This window comes from Schistosoma mansoni, chromosome 2 (genome assembly GCF_000237925.1).
Source record: "Schistosoma mansoni strain Puerto Rico chromosome 2, complete genome".
NCBI lineage: Eukaryota > Metazoa > Platyhelminthes > Trematoda > Strigeidida > Schistosomatidae > Schistosoma > Schistosoma mansoni.
Window position 1 is genome coordinate 867,203 of NC_031496.1, and position 20,085 is coordinate 887,287.

General features: G+C 37.4%; 1 protein-coding gene and 1 non-coding gene across 2 annotated transcripts in view; one reads left to right on the forward strand and one right to left on the reverse strand.

Annotated features, from left to right (window-relative positions):
• The window catches only part of Smp_139860 (putative o-linked n-acetylglucosamine transferase, ogt), a gene marked incomplete at both ends in the record, with an annotated part of 66,500 nt that overhangs the window by 15,041 nt on the left and 31,374 nt on the right, over nucleotides 1–20,085 (forward strand). Inside the window, 10 exons of the mRNA XM_018795255.1 lie at nucleotides 1,850–1,957; nucleotides 4,320–4,428; nucleotides 5,478–5,529; nucleotides 6,967–7,249; nucleotides 8,754–8,855; nucleotides 11,618–11,759; nucleotides 11,943–12,061; nucleotides 17,788–17,933; nucleotides 18,383–18,463; nucleotides 19,969–20,085. Coding sequence (XP_018649586.1) covers nucleotides 1,850–1,957; nucleotides 4,320–4,428; nucleotides 5,478–5,529; nucleotides 6,967–7,249; nucleotides 8,754–8,855; nucleotides 11,618–11,759; nucleotides 11,943–12,061; nucleotides 17,788–17,933; nucleotides 18,383–18,463; nucleotides 19,969–20,085 — 1,259 coding nt within the window. The remainder of the gene's footprint in view (nucleotides 1–1,849; nucleotides 1,958–4,319; nucleotides 4,429–5,477; nucleotides 5,530–6,966; nucleotides 7,250–8,753; nucleotides 8,856–11,617; nucleotides 11,760–11,942; nucleotides 12,062–17,787; nucleotides 17,934–18,382; nucleotides 18,464–19,968) is intronic.
• Smp_tRNA_00148_Pseudo_TTG.1.1 lies at nucleotides 5,081–5,151 on the reverse strand. Its single transcript has one exon. It is a non-coding gene (tRNA).

The following is a 20,085-nucleotide window of genomic DNA, read 5'->3' on the forward strand; positions in this document are numbered from 1 at the left end:
AAAATTATTTTTAATAAAAATGGACAAAAAAATTCTTCAAACATATTTGATAATTTTTTTTTGTCTTTTTTACTGACAATGATTTGTAATGAATAAAGAATTAAAGGAATGATATTTGTTGTTTAGTAATCAATGCTTCTGATTGAATTATTTAGAAGAACCCGGATGTCAACGATTTGAATAGTTCAACAACAATGAAACACAGTGAAACAACATTGGGGATCGCTGAGGTGGAGGTTAGTGAAAACCTCATGAAAACTACGGAAGAAAGATATGAACACTTGGTAAGTATTTGATGTCTAGTGACACCTGCTAATTCTTTGTTTTTCTACAGAATATGAATATAGGGGTAACGGAAGAAGATGACAGCTTTAGATCTGAAGAAGGATACGGCAATGAATCATACTTACTTACTTACGCCTATTACTCACAATGGAGAATAGATCGCCGACCAGCATTCTCCTACCCACTTTGTCCTTGGCCTTCATTTCTAGTTCTATCCAATTTTTATTCATCCTTATCGTATCTGTCTCTATTTCTCGGCGTAATGTGTTCATTGACCTTCCTCTTTTCCGCTTCCCTTCCGAATTCCATTTGAGGGCTTGATTCGTGATGAAGTTTTGTGATTTCCTTAATGTAGGCCCGATCCACTTCCAACATCTTTTCCTAATTTCCCCTTTAGCTGGAAGCTGGTTTGTCCTCTTCCATACAAGGCTGTTGCTGATAGTATCCGGCCAGTGAACATTTTATACACATTTTAGAAATAATTATTTACTAATTCATCTTGCATTGGGCTGTTTGGACCTTCCCATTGACGTCTGAAACTGCAGTTGATCAGTTTCTTATTGACATATATGCATCCTATGCAGATTGACTCAATACTACCTTAAGTCACAAGCATTATAAGCAGAGATTAGTGGTGGCTAGCAGTAGAATGCAGGACGCTCGTTTCATCCAGTTTCAGACCCGTCAACTGGATCTGCCTGCATCTCAGAGTTTAAGCCATCCTCACAAAAGGCACATATACTAATAAGAGATTGATTAATTGCAGTTCTCAATGTCAGTGGGAAGATTCAAATAACCAATACAAAAATGAATTAAACTTCAGCGAACTGCACAAGCTGGCTTTCGGGACTCAGTAGTTAAGTGGATAACGAGATGGTTTATGAAGCAAACATCTATAAACAATAATGTAGAATTCATTCTGCACGTTTTAGATTATGTTCAGTTATTAATTATTATGGTCATCAAAGCAATGATTGAATGTTCAATAACATAACATGGTATAACGTCTAAAACAAAAATTAACTTAATATTATTCAGTTTGCCTCCGAATGCCCTGGTACGGTCGAGAGTAAGGATAGTTAGCTCTCTCTCTCTCTCGAAATCCACTTACATGGTCAAGTGCAAACAACCACTGTCAGGGAAGTCCTACTTACTAGCTTCTCGTGGCAATAACGTTGTTCACGAAATTAAGAGAACGAAAAGTGAATGGTCGGTGCTTTAACCGGATTGGTGGACACGGAAAGTCCACCTAGGGGAGTTGGAATACCCTCACTCCAAACCAATAATGGGCTCCAGGATCCTGAGAGAACAAATGGCGTATGAATCAATCTTTGGTCACCGACTACCATGAGAATGCATCTCCTGACATTGCTCCACTAGCATGTGGATCAGATCTTTAGGTCAAAGATTCCGGGTGTGGCCTCCTAAGAAAACAACCTGCTTCAGTTTGATCACCTGGGCAGTATCCCAGCCCTCATACAAGTCAAATGAGATTTGTGTGGCGCATATCTATTTGATGCCTCCTTGTATCAATGTTAATATGTTTTTATTTTATCCATTCTAGTTACCATTCAAAAGTGAATCCAGGTTATATCATAGTTCACCAAATTTAATGAATCAATCATCTGGTGATTTGGTTATCAATCAAAATTTCTCAAGTTTATTAAATGAAGTAAGTTTATAATATTAAACAATTGAATGAAATAATCACTGTTAAGGTGATCAAAAAAAAGTCTTCCTTACGCTTGTTAACCTTCATGGAAGAGCATTGGCGGCTCATCGGCATTCTCCATCCAACTCTTTCCTGGATAATCATTTACAGTTGCTTCCAGTTGTTATTCATTATTTTCATGTCTGATTCCTATTCTTGATGAACTGTGTACTTTGACCTTCCACTTTTCCATTTCCTTACTGGATTCCTAGTTAGCGCTTGCTTCTTGATGCAGTTTGATGATTACCTCAACATGCATTCGAACCACTACCAAAATCTTTTCCTAATTTCCTCTTCATGCGGAAGCTGACTTTCACTCATAGTAGTCTGTTGCTGGTAGAATCCAGCAAACAGACATTGGGTATCTTGAATAGAACACCTGTCTGTGAATACTTGTTCGTAGTTGATGATGGATGTGGTAGTTCTCCGAGTTTTAGCTCCGTACAAGTAGTATAAATAACATTAGCGGAAGAGTGAAAGCGCTAATTATCACTGTCTAAATAGTATTATGACTGGATATTCAACTTCTCTATCAATACTGATAACTAGGATTTTATGATTTTCAGTTTTCTTATTACGTTATAAGTAGGAAACTTTGTCAACTAGCATAAAATTCAAACTGCAAAACAGATGTACTTGGTATTATTTACTTGCATCTTTCAATTGATGTTTAGGTCTGCAATTGATCAGTTTCTTTTTGTCATATGTGCAAATTGTGCGTATTGCCTTGATATTGCCTTGATTCACAAGCTTTATAAACAAAGATGGATTCTCGCTGGCACAGGAATCCAGCAGAGAACAGAGGAGTACAGAATTCGAGTCCCGACTGGAGTGAACATCAATTCTGAGGTGTAGTTATGTACAGCTGACGAGTCCCAAATAGCACGAAACGCGCGTCCTGGATTTCACTGCTAGCCACTATCCATCTTTGCTTATAAATTATTTACTTACGACTGTTATTCCTCATGGAGGATCATACGCCGCTCATCAACATTCTTCATCTAACTCTACCTGTAGTTTTTTTAGGGCTACTGCCGGTCTCCATCCCGAGTAAAGAAAGAGGATTGAGCATGGAATAGGCAACCAGAGTAAACTATAAATTGATTTACTTATAATTTCATATAATCACCAGAGATTTCGCTTGTAAAATCATTAACATTGAGCATTGAAATTAACTCATCTATTGTAAAGAATGAACCACTCTAATCTGTTTCTTCACTTATGCTACAGATTTTCTCTAGCGTTTCAAGGCTTCATTATCGATATGAAATAGGTCTTATAAGTATTCAACGCTCTACAAGAAGTAACTACTTTTAGTAGTCTATGAAGGAATCGTCGTAATGATTATAAATATTTTGTTAGGATGGATATTGAAGTAACTAGGATCAATAATACTAGCATTTGATCATAAGAATTGAATAAATACATAATTCTTAATAGTTGAGATCATGACTCAACTGAAGCTAGACCACCATGGAAAACCTAGAAGTACTGGACGGCCGTTTCGTCCTATTGGGGGACTCCTCGGCAATGCACATCCATGATCCTACCTCACGAGATTTGAACCCAGGACCTATCAGTTTCGCGCGCGAGCGCTTAACCACTAGACCACTAAGCTGGCTGGCATCCCAAGGTGTTAATGTCTAACTTCAACCGATCGACGAAATTGAGCAACCCATCCACCAGTTGTCTTCAGTGAGTTGATATCTCATAACAGACCTGGTTGAACTCCATTGGTTCACAAAACCCCTTCTGATATTAAATACATATTTACTGTTATCTCATGTATATATTCAAGTTTCCATACACCGAAACACTAGAAAAATACTTGCTTTAGTTAAACAGTATTAAAGAACAGATGGCATTGTATACGTGTACCATTTTAGTTTAGGATGCTTCAGAAGTGTTAACTTATCATTCCATTAATGACCAGAGAGGTTTGAATAATTTTCCTGATAAGCGTTTTTTTAGCGAGTTGGTTTTCTACGGGATGGAGTCGCTAACCCCATGCCCAACCCTCCTCCTTTGTCCGGGCTTGTGACCGGCAGTAGCCCTCGGAGGAGCCACAAGCGGAGTTAATAACCAAAGGGGATATTATTGAAAAACTGAGTTCTACCTCTATAGCCCATATCTTGTATTTTGATCAATGTGAAAAACAGCTTGGTCACTATCCAATCACTTCAGTCTTATCAGTCTATCCAAGTCTCTTCGATGCCCAAAAATGTCTAGGTTCTATATCTTGTGATATTCAATGTTTTTGTTTTACTTTTACAAACTACCCAACTCAATACCTTTCTTTTGCTTTTCTGACAATTCTGTTCAGTTAACCCAACAAAGGAAGTTAATATTAGATATGGAAGATCAGACTGCTAGTAATCTTGAAGAAAATATATCACCAGGATATTGTACTCTCAGCGAAGACAATAAAATCTGTAAGTAACGTGAATATTTTATTGAATATAAAATATCATTATAAGCGAAGATGGATAGAAGCTAGCAGTAGAATCCAGGAAGCGCGTTTCGTCCTATTTGGGACTTGTCTTGCTTACTTACTTACTTACGCCTGTTACCCCTCGTCGAGGAGCATAGGCCGCACACCAGCATTTTCCATTCAACCCTCTCCTGGGCAATCCTTTCTAGTTTTTTCGAGGTAACATTCATCCTTTTCATATCTGCTTCTATTTCCCGACGCAATGTGTTCTTTGGCTTTCCTCCTTTCCGCTTCCCTTCACCATTCCAAGTTAGGGATTGCCTTGTAATGCACATTGGTGGTTTTCTTAATGTATATCCGATCCACTTCCAACGTCTTTTCCTAATTTCTTCTTCAGCTGGAAGCTAGTTTGTCCTCTCCCATAAAACGCTGTTGCTGATAGTATCCGGCCAATGGATGTTGAGTATTTTGCGTAGACAACTGTTTATAAATACTTGTACCTTCTTGACGATGGATGTAGTAGTTCTCCACGTTTCAGCTCCGTACAGTAGAACTTTCTTGACGTTCGTATTGAAGATTCTCACTTTGAATTTAGTTGACAGTTGTTTTGAGTTCCATATGTCAGCTGGATATATCTGCATCTCAGAGTTGATATTCACTCTGAGACTCGAACACAGTACCGATCGCTTCAAACGCCATCGCGTTATCCACTTAGCTACTGAGTCCTAATAGCCACTTGCGCATCCTGCATTCCACTGCTAACCACTATCCATCTTTGCTTATAATGCTTGTGAATTAAGGCTATATCGAGGCAATACGCACAATATGCCCATATGGCCAATAAGAGACTGACCAGTTGCAGTCCTAAACATCAATGCGAAGATTCAAACAAACAATACTAAGTGAATCCAAAACTTAATCCCTTTGATTAATTGTGTTATATCTCTAGTCATTCCAGCTTACAATTTAATACATGATATTCTATAGTAATGAAATCATTCGTAATGATAAATTTTTGTTTAGAATAATATCATTGTTTTAATGTTTCAGTGACAATAATCCATTCGAATGATGACGGTCTTGTTCATCCTTCTAATCATGTGTAAGTTAATTTTATTCGAATATTACTTTGTTGAACTGGAAGACCTTCTAATGACGCTGAAGTGATCTTGAGAATGTCCTCCTATTAACCAAGACTAAATGAAGATTATAAATCAATGTGAGGAATTAGAATTAATATTTTCCAGTTGATGGTTAAGGTTAGGAATTAGATTAACAGTTTTCATCATGAGCTGATATCAGCTATGACGCCGAAATGCTACTTAGCCAAATGGATTGAATGAATTTCGCATCAAAATCCAGTACCTGTTATCGGTGAGACTAAAAGTTATGGATGACCTTTGAGCTAAACCGAAGTGGCCTTGAAAGTGTCTACCTGCTTACTAGAGCTAAATAAAGATTATAAAGCAGTTTGAAGAATAAGGATTATGATTCATAGTTGATGGTTAGGGTTAGGAATTCGATCTACGGTTTTTCATCACAAACTGGCATCAACTAAAATGCCAAGACGTTGTTTGGTCAAATAGGTGAGTGAATTTTGCGGCAAAATCTATCATGAAGTATATAATCATGAATTATTAGAATGCCCTTTAAAAAATAACACCGCCTGCGGCTCTTCTAAGACTACTACCAGTCCCCACCCCACGTAAAGAAAGAGGGTTAAGCATGGGTCCCGTAGAAAACAACCACACTCATTATCAAAAAGGTATGTGAGATACTGAATATCTGTTGACCGAATACCAGCAGCACTAACCTATTGTGGTAGAGAACAAACCAATTTCCAACTGAGTAAAAAATTAAAAAAAGACGCTTAAAGTGGATAGGTTACACATCGAAGAAATCATCGAACAACATTAAGAAACAAGCGCTAACTTTGAATCTTGAATGGAAACGAAAAAAGAGGAAGATCATATGCTCACTAGTGACTGGCTCCATGAGGTAATTCCTGAAGTTCTAGTGAGAAGTCGTGACCAGTTGAGCTCATCTATGTCAGCTAGAGAAAGGTATCTACCTCAGTACAATGGAAGTTGGTCGTGAAATTTCGTGGATTGGTTAAGGTTAGACATTAACACCGTTGGATGCCGGATCGGTGGTCTCTGGCACGAGACTGGTAAGTCCTCGGTTTGAATCTCGCGAGGCGGGATCGTGGATGCACACTGCTGAGGAGTCCCACAATAGAACGAAACGGCTGTCCAGTACTTTCAGATTTTCCATGGTGGTCTAGCTTCAATTGACTCATGATCTCATCTATAAAAGAAGACCAAAGAACATATTACATCAAAAATTGTAAGCAGACATGAAAAGGATGATTAACAACTAGAAAGGATGGATTGCCCATGACGGAGTTAGATGGAGAATACTAATGAGAAGCCTATTCTCTTCCATGATAGGTAACAGGCATAAGTAAGTTCATTTTAATATGTAAAGGGGGAACTTATATCGATTATTATTATTATTACTATTATTCTTTATTATGAAGGAATGACTTGGAAACAAGTTACCATATCAAATCAGTGAATATGGTTGGTAACCATGGCAACAAAATCGATCAATATTTAAATAACCAACCTATATCGATTAAACAATTCATTCATTTAAATTCATCTGATCTATTATTATTATTATTATCACCAAAAATCAATAATGATAAGAATCATTTACAAATTGATTGGAATAAAATAATACAAAAATTACCTAAAAATATTGAATCAATATTAGAATATTTTGGATCAACTAAACAAGATCAATTCATGAATATTAAGGTAAATTAATTAATCACATAGTAACAATGAAGTTAATAATAGTTATCATTGGATATATGTAAAGGTTTAAGATATTGATCAGGTGCCCTAATTGAAGTAGGTAGTTTTCTTAAGAGGCCACACCCGGAGCCTTTGATCTTGACGTCTAATCTAAAAGGCAGTGAACCAGCTTTAGGAGATGAAGTCCCATGAAAGCAGGTGATTAACAACAGGTTCATACAACATTTGTTCTCTCAAGATACTGGAGCCTATGTGCATCATTGGTTTGGAATCAGGGTTTTCCAACTCTCCTAGATGGATCCCCCATCTCTACCAATTAGGTTACGGCACCGTATCGTCCTCTCAATTTCGTAAACAATAGTAATGACATGAGAAATTAGTGAGTAGGACTTTCCTTGAAATAGCTGTATACTCGTGGTCATGTGAGAGCATTCCGACAGAGAGAGAGGGAGAGTCAACTCTTCCTACACTCGACTGTACCAAGGCAATGTGAAACATACATCGTCTAATCATTTTTAATCAGGAATAAATGAAGGGAAATGTATTTATCATCAAAAACCTTTTTGTGCAAATGATTGTATTCTTCACCAATGAATATTGATTTAATAGTTGAATTCATGAGTCAATTAAAGTTTAACCATTAAGGAAAATCTGGAGGCATTGGACTGCCGTTTTGTTTTATTCAATGACTATAATATTCACGAAAAACCCTTTCTGATTATAATCATCATATGCTTACTAGTGATTGGCTTCAAGAGGTATTTTCTTGAGTTCTGGTGAGAAGCAGTGACCAGTGAAGTTCAACCAGATCTGTTGTGAGATAGTAACTCACTGAAGACAATGCTGGACGGTGACGAGATTTCATGGATTGATTGAAGTAAGACATTAAAATCGTTAGATGCCTATTCAGTAATATAGAGGTTAAACGTTCTCTCATAAGGTCAAATGCAAGAACTTCAGGCCTCACAGTGGGCGTCTAGCTTTTATATCACTGAGTTAGAATTCAATGCATTGGTTCTAACTTCAGTCGATTCAGAATATCTTCTAACCACTTTCCAATGTAATTGTTAAGCAACTGTTTCGTACTGCACATAGTTAAACTTCACTAGTCACAATTTCCCACTGTAACTGTAGGAATAATGTCTTTAAATGAATCACTATTGAACTCAGAGTGATCAGTCACTATATCCTGCATTCAATGGTATAAAACTCATGTGGTTATTGGGGAACCTGACAATTCCAGTTGTAGTCCCATGAAGGGTTATATGGATGCACACTATTGAAGAGCGGTCACGCTCTCAGGTCATTAAGACCACTACTAATCCAATTTCCTTTTCAGGTACTTCTAGAAGAACCCTTCCACTGTGTGGGCAACCGAGAAGTGATAACTGCCCTCATACCTCTAACAGCACTCAAGACTAACCGTATTAAGGAATCCTATACTATTGACACTAACATATTTTATTGTTCTGTACTGTTTTCTCTTATCATATTTATTTATCAGTTAGTTATAAATGAAATAGAAAACCTTACACAAGAAATCAACAGAAATTCATCTACGAGATTAGGCTTCGATTTATGTCGACGAGGTGCTTTATATAGAAAGGTGAGTAGGGCATTGTTTGTTTTTTTCTTGTTTTTTTGTACCTCATTTATGATAGCAGTCAAATTGCTTATGAAAAGAGGGTTGTTAACATGTACATTCTGGTAATGTTCGTATAGTGAACGAGAACACAAATGTCCCTCCCCCCACACTTCCAGTCAAACAAGTTGAATTCTAGTAGGCCCTTCTAGAGAGAAATGCTACATCGAAGCACGGCACAACTAGCTGGACTCAATAACTGGTTTTTGCATTGCTTACGCAGAATCATTACATCGTTACATATTTTTTGGGTAGACTCGTTCTTTCTTTCTTTATGAATCATCAATAATGATGCAATGATTCTTTGTAGCAATCGTAATCATTTATGGGTATAGGTAGAGAGGGTGATTAGGCAGATCACCACCCTGTGTTACCGCTCATGTTATTACATGGAAACAGTCCAACAAATGGGGGCAACTAAATATTTTTGAATATAAAATTACAAAATCTCTTAGTGAAATGTAAGAATCATACAGTCAATACTTCATTTGCAATTACGTCAAACCCAACTGTTCCTTCTTCAAAATGTCAATCAATTGTTTTAGACTTTATTGTTCATTGGTTCCACAACCAATCCTTCTCTTCTCTTCAATATTCTTTACCTTCTACTACCGGACATTCAACTTTCGATTGCTAATACATACTACTTATATCTATCGACATCAGTAGCACACATCATACCAGTATGGATATCTTATCGGCATGAAAACGGGTTTTTTTTGTTATCTGACTACATCAGATGGTGTAAGAGTGGGTGTAGTAAAGATACAAATTGAGATAAAATTATGTAGGAGGAAGAAGATGAATTAGATAAGTAAGAGTAGGTGTGAAACCAAAAGGAGGTGAAAGCTCAAAAGGAAAACAATATCGAGAGAGAAGAGTCCTACATGTAGACATTCAAATAGAAGTCATATTAAAGTAAATAAGAGAATGGTAAATGAAAATGAAAAAAAAGGAGAGTATTTAGATTTACTAGTAGTAACAAAAGTTGTAGTATCAGTTTATTTGTTAAGCCCATATACTTTATTCTAGTTGCTGGCCAAGCCAATTCGCCTGTCATGATTCATATTTTGATCTTGTTCATTATTCGCTTATTAACCTTGGCTATACTTTTATATGAGCATATATGTGTACACTTCGTATCTTATTCATCATATGTCTGTCACTCATTTTTGTCCGACTATAAATGTTGATTAACGCTTGCTTAAATCGAGTTGGCTTCCCAGCCATCTGCAATACGCATCATCTTTCGCCTCGCTCTCGAGTTGGCTTCCCAGCCATCTCCACTGCATGTTATTTCCGCCTCGTTCACTTCCTTCACTTATTCACCTGTTCACTCGCTCGTTATTATTCGCTCAGGTGTTGCTAACTTTCTGACCTGAGTTATTCGACAATAAACTGTAGTCGCTGCTATCCTTTGTCTTCTGATTTTACGCGCCGTTAAGATTAGAATTGTATCGATTATCGAAACGAACGATTAACGAATCGCGGCACTACAAAGTGATAATAAACGAAATTATCCTTTGATAGTAAAGCCATATCTATACATACCAAACATTCATCTTGTTTACTTTTTGAATTAATCATTTTTATTTACTTATTTAAACACATAAATCTTGGTACAAGGAAGCACCAGATATATATGCGCCACACAAATCTCATTTGATTTATGTAAGGGCTGTGATACTGTTCTGGTGCCCAAATTGAAGCAGATGGTTTTCTTAGAAAGCCACAACCGGAGCCTTTGACCTAAAGGTCTTGTTCACAAGACAGTGGAGTATCGTAAGGAGATGCGATCCCATGATAGTCAGTGACCAAAGATTGATTCATACGCCATTTGTTCCCTCAGGATACTGAAGCCCATTTGCATCATTGGTTTGAAATGAGGGTTTTTTAACCCTTGTAGGTGGACTTTCCGTGTTCACTAACCCGGTTAAAGCGCCGGACATTCACTTTTCTTCCTGTCAAGTTCTTAAACAACAGTAATGTGGCGAGAAGGCAGTGAATTTATTCAATATTATATTCTTAGCACAATATTAACTTCTAAGCATAAAGTATTTCAGCGAGTTTCCGTTTCCTATTTCTTTATCAACTATACTTACCTATGCTTTTCTGTACATTTTTTTATTCTTACCCAATAGTCACTTCCTATGCTTCTTCTCTTTTGTGATTTGTGACTGTCGGCTTCTACATATTCAAGTGCCATCTTCTCCATGATCAAGTAGAGGATGTAACATAAATTCACTTACACAATACAGATTCACGTACTTGATTACGAACCATACTAAGTATGAGAAATAGTGATATTATCCAATTATCCAAACAGATGTAGATATAGTGATGCTTGAGTCAAAGACTTATTGGCTGAAAATCTAACAGCCTAACACCTAAGGAAATGTTATATAATTCTCAGACTTCTAGTGTGAAGCTATGATCAATGGAGTTCAATCAATATCAGTTATAGTCAGGTATCTATCACAGACAATGGAAGATGTTCGCAAGATTTAATAAAATTGATTAAATTCTGACTGTGTAGTCTAGAAGTTAAGCGTTCACGCACACAACAGAAGGTTCTGAATTCCAATCCCGCGTTCAGTATCATGAATGTACACTGTCACTGAGGTGTCCCATACTAAGACGAAATGACCATCCTCTCCTTTATTTCGTTTCAACATACTTTCAGTTTCCTTCATCATAGCCTTTTCTAAATGTATATCCTTTTTCAGATTGGAAGATTACAAGATGCAAAAGCTGATCTTCTTAGATCTATTCAACTTGAATCAAAATTATCATCTGCCCATTGGAATATACATTTTATATACTTACTTGAAGGTAAAACAAAAGAAGCATTATATCATTTAGAACAATGTATGAAATATACTAATATAATTGAACCAATACAAAATACTACTTATAATCATAATATAAGTAGTAGTAGTAGTACTACTACTACTACCACTAATACTACTGATATCAGTAGAACTATAAGTAGTATACAAAAATTCAGTACAAATTTCAACCAGCTATATTATAATATTCTTGACTCAAAAGCATTTATTTATTCTATATTAAATGATTCTATAATGGAAATGAAAATATGGACCAAATTGATTGATTATAATCCAACATATGAATTAGCATATGAGAAAAGAGCTAATCTTTATCTTAAGGTGATTGTGATATTTCACTTTTTTTTTTCTTTTTTGTTTGTTTGTCTTAATACACAGCCTTTGCTCCTCCACAAGGGGGTAACAGGTGTAAGTAAGCAAGTAAGTATAATATCTCTTAGTGATTATGGAAGGTTAACAGTTGGTTATTCATATACAAAGATATATAGAATGAGATTCGAAAAGCAGAACATAATTTTGACTAACGATTGACTCAAACGCCATTTGTTCCCTCAGAATACTGGAGCCCATGTACACTATTGGTTTGGAATGACGGTTTTCCAACTCCCCTAGGTGGACTCGCCGTGTCCACCAACCCGTTTAAAGCGCCGGACATTCGTCTTTCGTCCTCTCATTTTCGTAAACAACAGTAATGCTACGAGAAGGCCGTAAGTAGGACTTCCCTGGGAGGAGCTATATACGCGTGGCCATATGCGAGCATTTCGAGAGAGAGAGCGAACTCTACCCACTCTTGGCCGTACCAAGGCATTCGGGGGCGGACTGCAATCGATCAGTCTCTTATTGGTTTGTGTGCATACTGTGCATATTGCTTCAATATTACCTTGATTCACAAGCACTATAAGCAAAAATGGATAGTGATTAGCAGTGGGATTAAAGATGCTCATCTTGCCATATTTGAGACTCGTCAGCTGGATGTATCTGTATCCAACAGTTTATGTTGACTCCAGAATTCGAACCAACTAGCTTTTGCTTTAAACTCCATCACGTTATTCACTTAGCTACTGAGTTCTGACAGCCACTTCGTTTTGCAGTAGGGTGAAGTTTAAATTCACAATTGGTATAGTTTATTTGAATCTTCTCATTAGTAATTAGGACTGAGATTGATCATTCTCTTATTAACATATGTAAATACTGTACATATGGCATCAAGTGAACATCAACTGTGGGATGCAGGAACATCCAGCTGACGAGTCCGAAATAAGATGAAAAGCGCGTCCTTGATTGCACTGCTAGACACTATCAATCTTTCTAGTCTATATTTCTGTGAAAAACATATTCTTTCGAATGTTTATTGCATATAGGTATCTTCCATTACAAATTGACAGCTAGTAAACAAACAATGAATATCTGTATATCAAGTCACTGTTCATTTTCCAATGTCATTTAAATTATCAGCGGTTCTCGTAACAATATTCAGTAGTGATATATACTGATTGTCTTGGATTATAATGTAATTTAGTATAGAATAGACTTAAATAGAAAAATTATCGCAGCACATAGGGGAACTATTAACGGGGACCCACTCTAATGGTGCTTGTTCTGCTCTCGTACAAAGTGCTATGCCAACACCTGCAAGTCCACAAGAACTAGCCATCAGGTCGCCAGATACATGGAGAGTGTATCTCGTCAGCTGTCCATTTTGGCAAGGTGAGGTCAAGTGAATAACCACACTAGGATTCTGTATGTGTGTTTCGGAAACATAGCATACATTAATGGAACAAGATTCTAGGGTCTTAGCGAAGGAGACCTGTTGGCCGACTTGACATAGGGTACGTACGTTGAAGGCTCCAATGTGTAGTTTGGAGCGAGGTTTTAGTAGACCTGGGACAGTGTTTTGCTCAATAGAATCGTTGGCCATGTTGACACTTGAGGAGGAAACCGAAAGAGGAAGTTAAGTGTTAAAAGTCGATGTGAGAGGAACAATAGGAATTGAAGGAGTTGGATTATGAATACAGTGATTTTGAGTGCTGTTAGGGGTATGAGAGCGGTCATTACTTTCCAATTGAACAAACCGTGGAAGTGTTCTTCGTGAGATACTTGGAAAAGAAACTGTGTTAGAGTTGGTTCTAGTGACCTGAGAGCGTGACTGCAGTGCTCAAAGGACAACTGCTTGAGATCGGTCACATATGACCTTTATGTGGATAATTTTTGTGTTAGCTCCGTACTTGTTGAGACCTTACTACCGGAGACGGATATCCATGGGATAAGGCGAGGTGTGAATTTTTAGAGTCGACCTTTTTAACCCCACCCCTCCTTGTGAGAAAGCAGCATCTCTGTTATGTTGGTTGTCTGAAGGAAACACCTTACTGTTGTCACACCTCTGTACAATCAGCAGTACGATTTTGCCAACGAACCTTGGATTTGCTTCTTTCAGTCTTACCGCTATTCAACCGACCTGTCTGGCATGGTAGGACCTTGAGGTACGATTGTTTCGACCAGTATAGCTCGATTGGTTCATCACGATAAGCAAACCCGACCACTACATCAAGGTAGCAGCAATGATCAGGAAAAAGTGGTAACTAGAATATAGCGTAACTTTCATATGAGATAAATGGTACTCAATATTATCTATTTGATGTGATCAAATAACTCAATGATACTACTCAAATCTACTTATGCATGTCTATTATCCTTTAGCCATAAATATTATTGCCTTTCTTATTTGTTTCAGTTAAAAATGTATCATCAAGCATATACTGATTTTATGAAAATCCTCAATTTAAATCCTAAATCATTCAATGCACAATTTCAATGTGGTTTATATAAATTCCATATGAAGTAAGTAAGATTTCCATTATTTCATTCAGTTCCATTTTGTTGATGCAGGAGATTAGGGAATGATGGTAAATCAGTTGATGAGGTTGTGAATCATCATTGACTGAGATGGTTGGTCTACATGTTACGTATTCCTGACCTCCGAATACCACAACATGCAATGCTGACCAGTGTTGGAGACAGATGGGAGAAAGTTAGGGGCGGCCAAACTAAAAGGTCAAATCAGTCCATAAAGTCGCTTACTTCTGGTCTGAGACATGTTAGTAGACGTATACTACTTGGTTGGGGTTCGAGTGACTATCGTAAGCAATGTTTGGAGACTGTGGGTGACATGGTTCAGAATCGATCACAATGACTTGGGTGTATACATTCTTTATCTTCCCTCAAACTGTGTTTGTATTAACAGCACTTCATCCCTCGAAACATCCTTGAAAGTTCTCATAGTAAAGCTCTCCAGCTGATTCACAGTTTCACTTCTTTGATATTATCATATTATCACAAAGTGTAACAATTATTCAAATAATGAGCCAGCTGGCATTCGATGGTGTTAATATTCAACTTCAAAGAATCTAAGAAATAGAGCAACCTTTTACCATTGTCTTCAGTGAGTTTTTATCTCACAAGAGGCCTGGTTGAACTTCACTGATTATGACTTCTCACCAGAACTCCAGGAAATATCTCTTGAAGCCTGTCACTGGTGATCATATGATTATTATCAGAAGAGGTTTTGTGGAGATATTAGTAATTTTATAGTTGAATTCATGAGTCAATAGAAGCTAGACCATCATGAGAAACCTGACTCAGTGGTCTAGAAGTTAAACGTTCGCGCGCGAGACTGATAGGTCAGGGGTTCGAATCTCGCGAGACGGGATCTTGGATCCGCAATGCTGAGGAGTCCCACACTAAGACGAAACGACCGTCCAGCGCTTCTAGGTTTTCCATGATGCTCCAGCTTCAAGTGACTCATGAACCCAACTATTAACAAAATACTGATAAAATAAGCGTTTTTCAACAGTTGGGATATGGTGTGTGGTACTGACATTGACAGATATATATAGTATGTATCATCAGTCAAAAGTGAAATATCTGGAGGCAGAAGGTGAAGACGATCAAAGAAATGAGGAAAAAGAATGATTGGTGTGGAAGCGAAGGAATAATGTGGTTTGAGCAGATTGATTGACATTTCGCTAATGAACTATTTATACTGTATGGTTCTCAGAATTTACTAAGAGATTCTGTAATTCTGTGTCGAAATATACTCGATTGTCCCTACTTGTGTACTTGTTCACTACATGGAGAGTACTTTGAATAGAATGATTTTGTTATGACTATAATTACATTATCTACATATCCAATTGACAATTACCTTTATTTTCATAGTTGAAATCATGAGTCAATTGAAGCTAGAACACCATGGAAAATCTGGAAGCACTGAACGGCCGTTTCGTCCTATTATGGGACTCCTCAGCAGTGCGCATCCACGATCCCGCATGTATATCCCTAAGTACATAGGTGTACTGCTAAGTGGTCTGTCGGTTAAGTGCTCTGGCGCGAGACTTGTAGGTCCTGGGTTCGAACCTCGTGAGGCGAGGTCGTGGATGCGCACTGCCACTGAGGAGTCCCACAATAAGACGAAACGACCGTCAAGCAGTGCTTCCAAGTTTTCCATGGTGGTATATCTTCAATTTATTCATGATTTCAATTATGAAAACACTGAATTCTCCACAATTACCTTTATATTGATTACTTTCTTCTTATTCAATTCTTTAGGGACTGGAGGAAAGCAGTCACCTATTTTCAGATGGTTCTTGTACATAATCCATCACATTATGAAGCAAGATATTATCTAGCTAGATGTTTATTAAAATTGTTTAATTATAATAAAGCATTAGCTGAATTAACAACTAGTCTTTATTATCAACCAATCTATTATAAAGTAAGTTTATGTAGTTAGTATAGATCTATTAAACAGTTCAATGATATATTCATGACGTTATTGAAGGATTCAGTCTTTTAAATTCACTTGATGTTGTTTATTTGAATCTTCTCAATGATGTTTAGGACTTCAATGGATCAGTCTTTTGTTGGCATCTCAGAGTGAACATAAACTTTGAGATGCAGGTACATCCACCTGACGAGTCCCAAATAGGATGAAACGCGCGTCAAACTGGATTCCACTGCTAGCCACTGTCCATCTTCCCATTGATGTTTAGGACTGCAAATGATCAATCACTTATTGACATATGTACATACTGTGAGTAGATAAGTGGATAATGATGGTGGAATCCAAGACTCACGTTTCGTCTAATTCGGTACTCGTCAGCTGGATGTATCTGTATCTCAGAGTTGATGATCACTCCAGGCAGGACTCGAACCCAGTACCGATCGCTTCGAACGCCATCACATTATTCACTTTACTACTGAGTCCTGATAACCACTTGGTTGTGCAATGGGATGAAGTTTAAATTCACTTGATATTGTTTACTTGAATCTTTTCATTGATGTTTAGGACTGAGCGTCCTGGACTCCATTTCTAGCCACTATCCATCTTTACTTGTAAACGAATAGTCAGTTTCACATTCAAATTACTGATTTTGAGCCTGTCTCAAACACTGTATCTCATTCAGTGACCTCATCATATAGATCATTACAAAAAAGTGTCATAGACTTCAGGACCGATTTTAATGGTAAACTATACCAACTTTAACACTATGAGATCATTGGTCAATTGAAGCTAGACCACCATGGAAAACCTGAAAGCACTGGACGGCTTTTTCGTCCTATTGCGAGACTCCTCAGCAATGCGAATTCACGATACCACCCCGCGAGATTCGAACCCCGGACCTACCAGTTTCGCGCGCGAACGCTTAACCTTTAGACCAGTGAGCCGGCTGGCATCCAACGTTGTTTATCTCTAACTTCGACCAATCCACGAACTTGAGCAACCATTCACCAATTGTCTTCAGTGAGTTGATATCTCCCAACAGACCTAGTTGAACTCCACTGGTTACTGCACACTGCTGAGGCGTCCCACAATAGAACGAAACGGCCTTCCAGTACTTCCAGGTTTTCCATGGTTGTCGTCCAGCTTCAATTGATTCATGATCTCAACTATATAAAATTACTAAAATCTCCATAAAACCCCTTTCTTCTTTAACACTATAAGTTCATCTATTATATGATCTAATTATTCATTATCATTATTATTATAGGCTTTATTTACACGTGGTTGCCTTTTAACTAAAGCTTGTCCATTACAATCATTACGTGATTTAACATTATGTATATATATTGGTAATAAAAAATATCAAACTATGGCTTTAATTCAACGTGGATTAATCTTATATCAATTAAAAAAGTATGTTAATACATTTATCATTATACTACTCAATAAATTATCAGTAGATCGTTGTAAAGATTGGTAAGCAGAGATGGATAGTAGCTAGCAGTGGAATCCAGTTTGACGCGCGTTTCGTCCTATTTGGGACCCGTCAGATGGACGTACCTGCATCTCAGAGTTGATGTTCACCCTGAGACTCGAACCCAGTACCCTCGCTTCAAACGCCATCGCGTTATCCACTCGACCACTGTGTCCTTATAGCCACTTGCTTGTGCGATGGGGTGAAGTTTAAATTCATTTAGTATTGTTTGTTTGAATCTTCTCATCGATTTGTTATAACTCCAACTGGTCAATCTCTAATTGGCATATGTGCATACTGTGCGTATTGCCTTGATATAGCCTTCATTCACAAACATGGTAAGCAGAGATCATGAATCAAAAGTACCCTGACCCAATAATGCTACTAGTGCGGATGAAGAACTAAGTTCGACAAATACTCTCAGCGATGAGATAGAGGAAGTTCAAAATACCATTGACAACCTCAATGAGTAAGCCAGTGAAGTGATCCAACAAAAGTTCAATAAGATGAGGTAACATCACTTTGAGAAACGTTGTGAGCTGATTTCCAAGATCTTAAACCATTAGTTAAAACCTAGAAACACCCCACGCAGTCATTTTTCTTTTCCTTGTATGAGATAATTCAGAAGTGGGCATCTACACTCCGTCATGTGGGACTTGAAACCAGGACTTTTAGTTTCGCCCTAAAACGCTTAAGACCACTAATCCGAGACAGTGGTGTACAATTCTAACTTTAGTCAATTCATCCTATATTCTGTAGTCACCTTCAATTTTCTTTGATGGGTAACTGACTCACACTTGACACGTTTGAACTACATTAGTCAAAACTTCTCACTAGTACTCCTAGAATTTCCTCTCGAAGATGGCCATTAGTAAGGATATGATGATTATCAGTATAGGGTGTTGGAGATTGTTGAGTTTCATTGAAATCATGGGTCTTAGTTACGTCCACGAGAGTGTGAACGTAAACTAATAAGTCGTCTCATACCAGAACGAAATGGCAGATCATTGCTTCCAGATTTTCGATGGTGATCTTACATTCGTCGGTTCATGGTTCAAATATTACCGTATTATTAGGACTAAATGACTTTATATTTGTCAGAAGGATGTTTTTTGGGAATTCTTGTAATGTTATAATTGAAATCATGAGTCCATTGAAGCTAGACCACCATTCAAAACCTGGAAGCACTGAACTCAGTGAAGACAATGGTGGACGGTTGCTCATTTTCTTAGATTAGTTGAAGTTAGACATTAACGCCGTTGAATGCCGGCTCAGCAGTCTGGAGATTAAGCGTTCATGCGCGAGACCGATAGGACCTTGGTTCGAATCCCTCGAGGCGGGATCGTGGATGAGTACTGCTGAGGAGTCCCACATTAGGATGAAACGATCGTCCAGTACTCCCAAATTTTCCATGATGGTCCAGCTTCAATTGACTCATAATCTCAACTAATAAAATAGTTATTAGCTTCAAGTCTCACAGAAAATATCGCCATGCATCTAGATTCATCTAGACGAAAATTGAATACGAAGAAGAAACAGTTATTTTATCTTACTCACTTTTAGTTACTATTCGAAATACATTATATATATATACAATATATTTTAAAGAAATATATAGGTAGCATGCTCTCACATGGCCACGCGTATACAACCTCTGCCGGGGAAGTCCTACTCACTGCCTTCTCAAGGCATTACTGTTGTTTACGAAATTGAGTTGACAACTTCACTTATCTAAGAAGTTTGATCAACTCAAATGTGTTGATGTCTGACGAAATGTCTGCATGGATTCAGAAAACTCGTTTGGCTTTTGTCAACTTACATCACCTATAGCTAAGGCGACTGAAATAGTTAGGCCACATGTTACTAACTATTTGAAAAACTCCTCTGATATTCATAGAATTTTCACTTTTCATAGTTTAACTTTCTTATGGCAGAACAAGTAAACACCTTCTTCTCTTATTTCCTCTTTTTTAGATATAAAATGGCGCTAAATGATTTTCAAACAGTTTTAACTTATAATGTAGATCATCTATATACGGATGTTTATCGTTTAATAGGATTAACATATATCCAGTTGAATCAACCAAATAG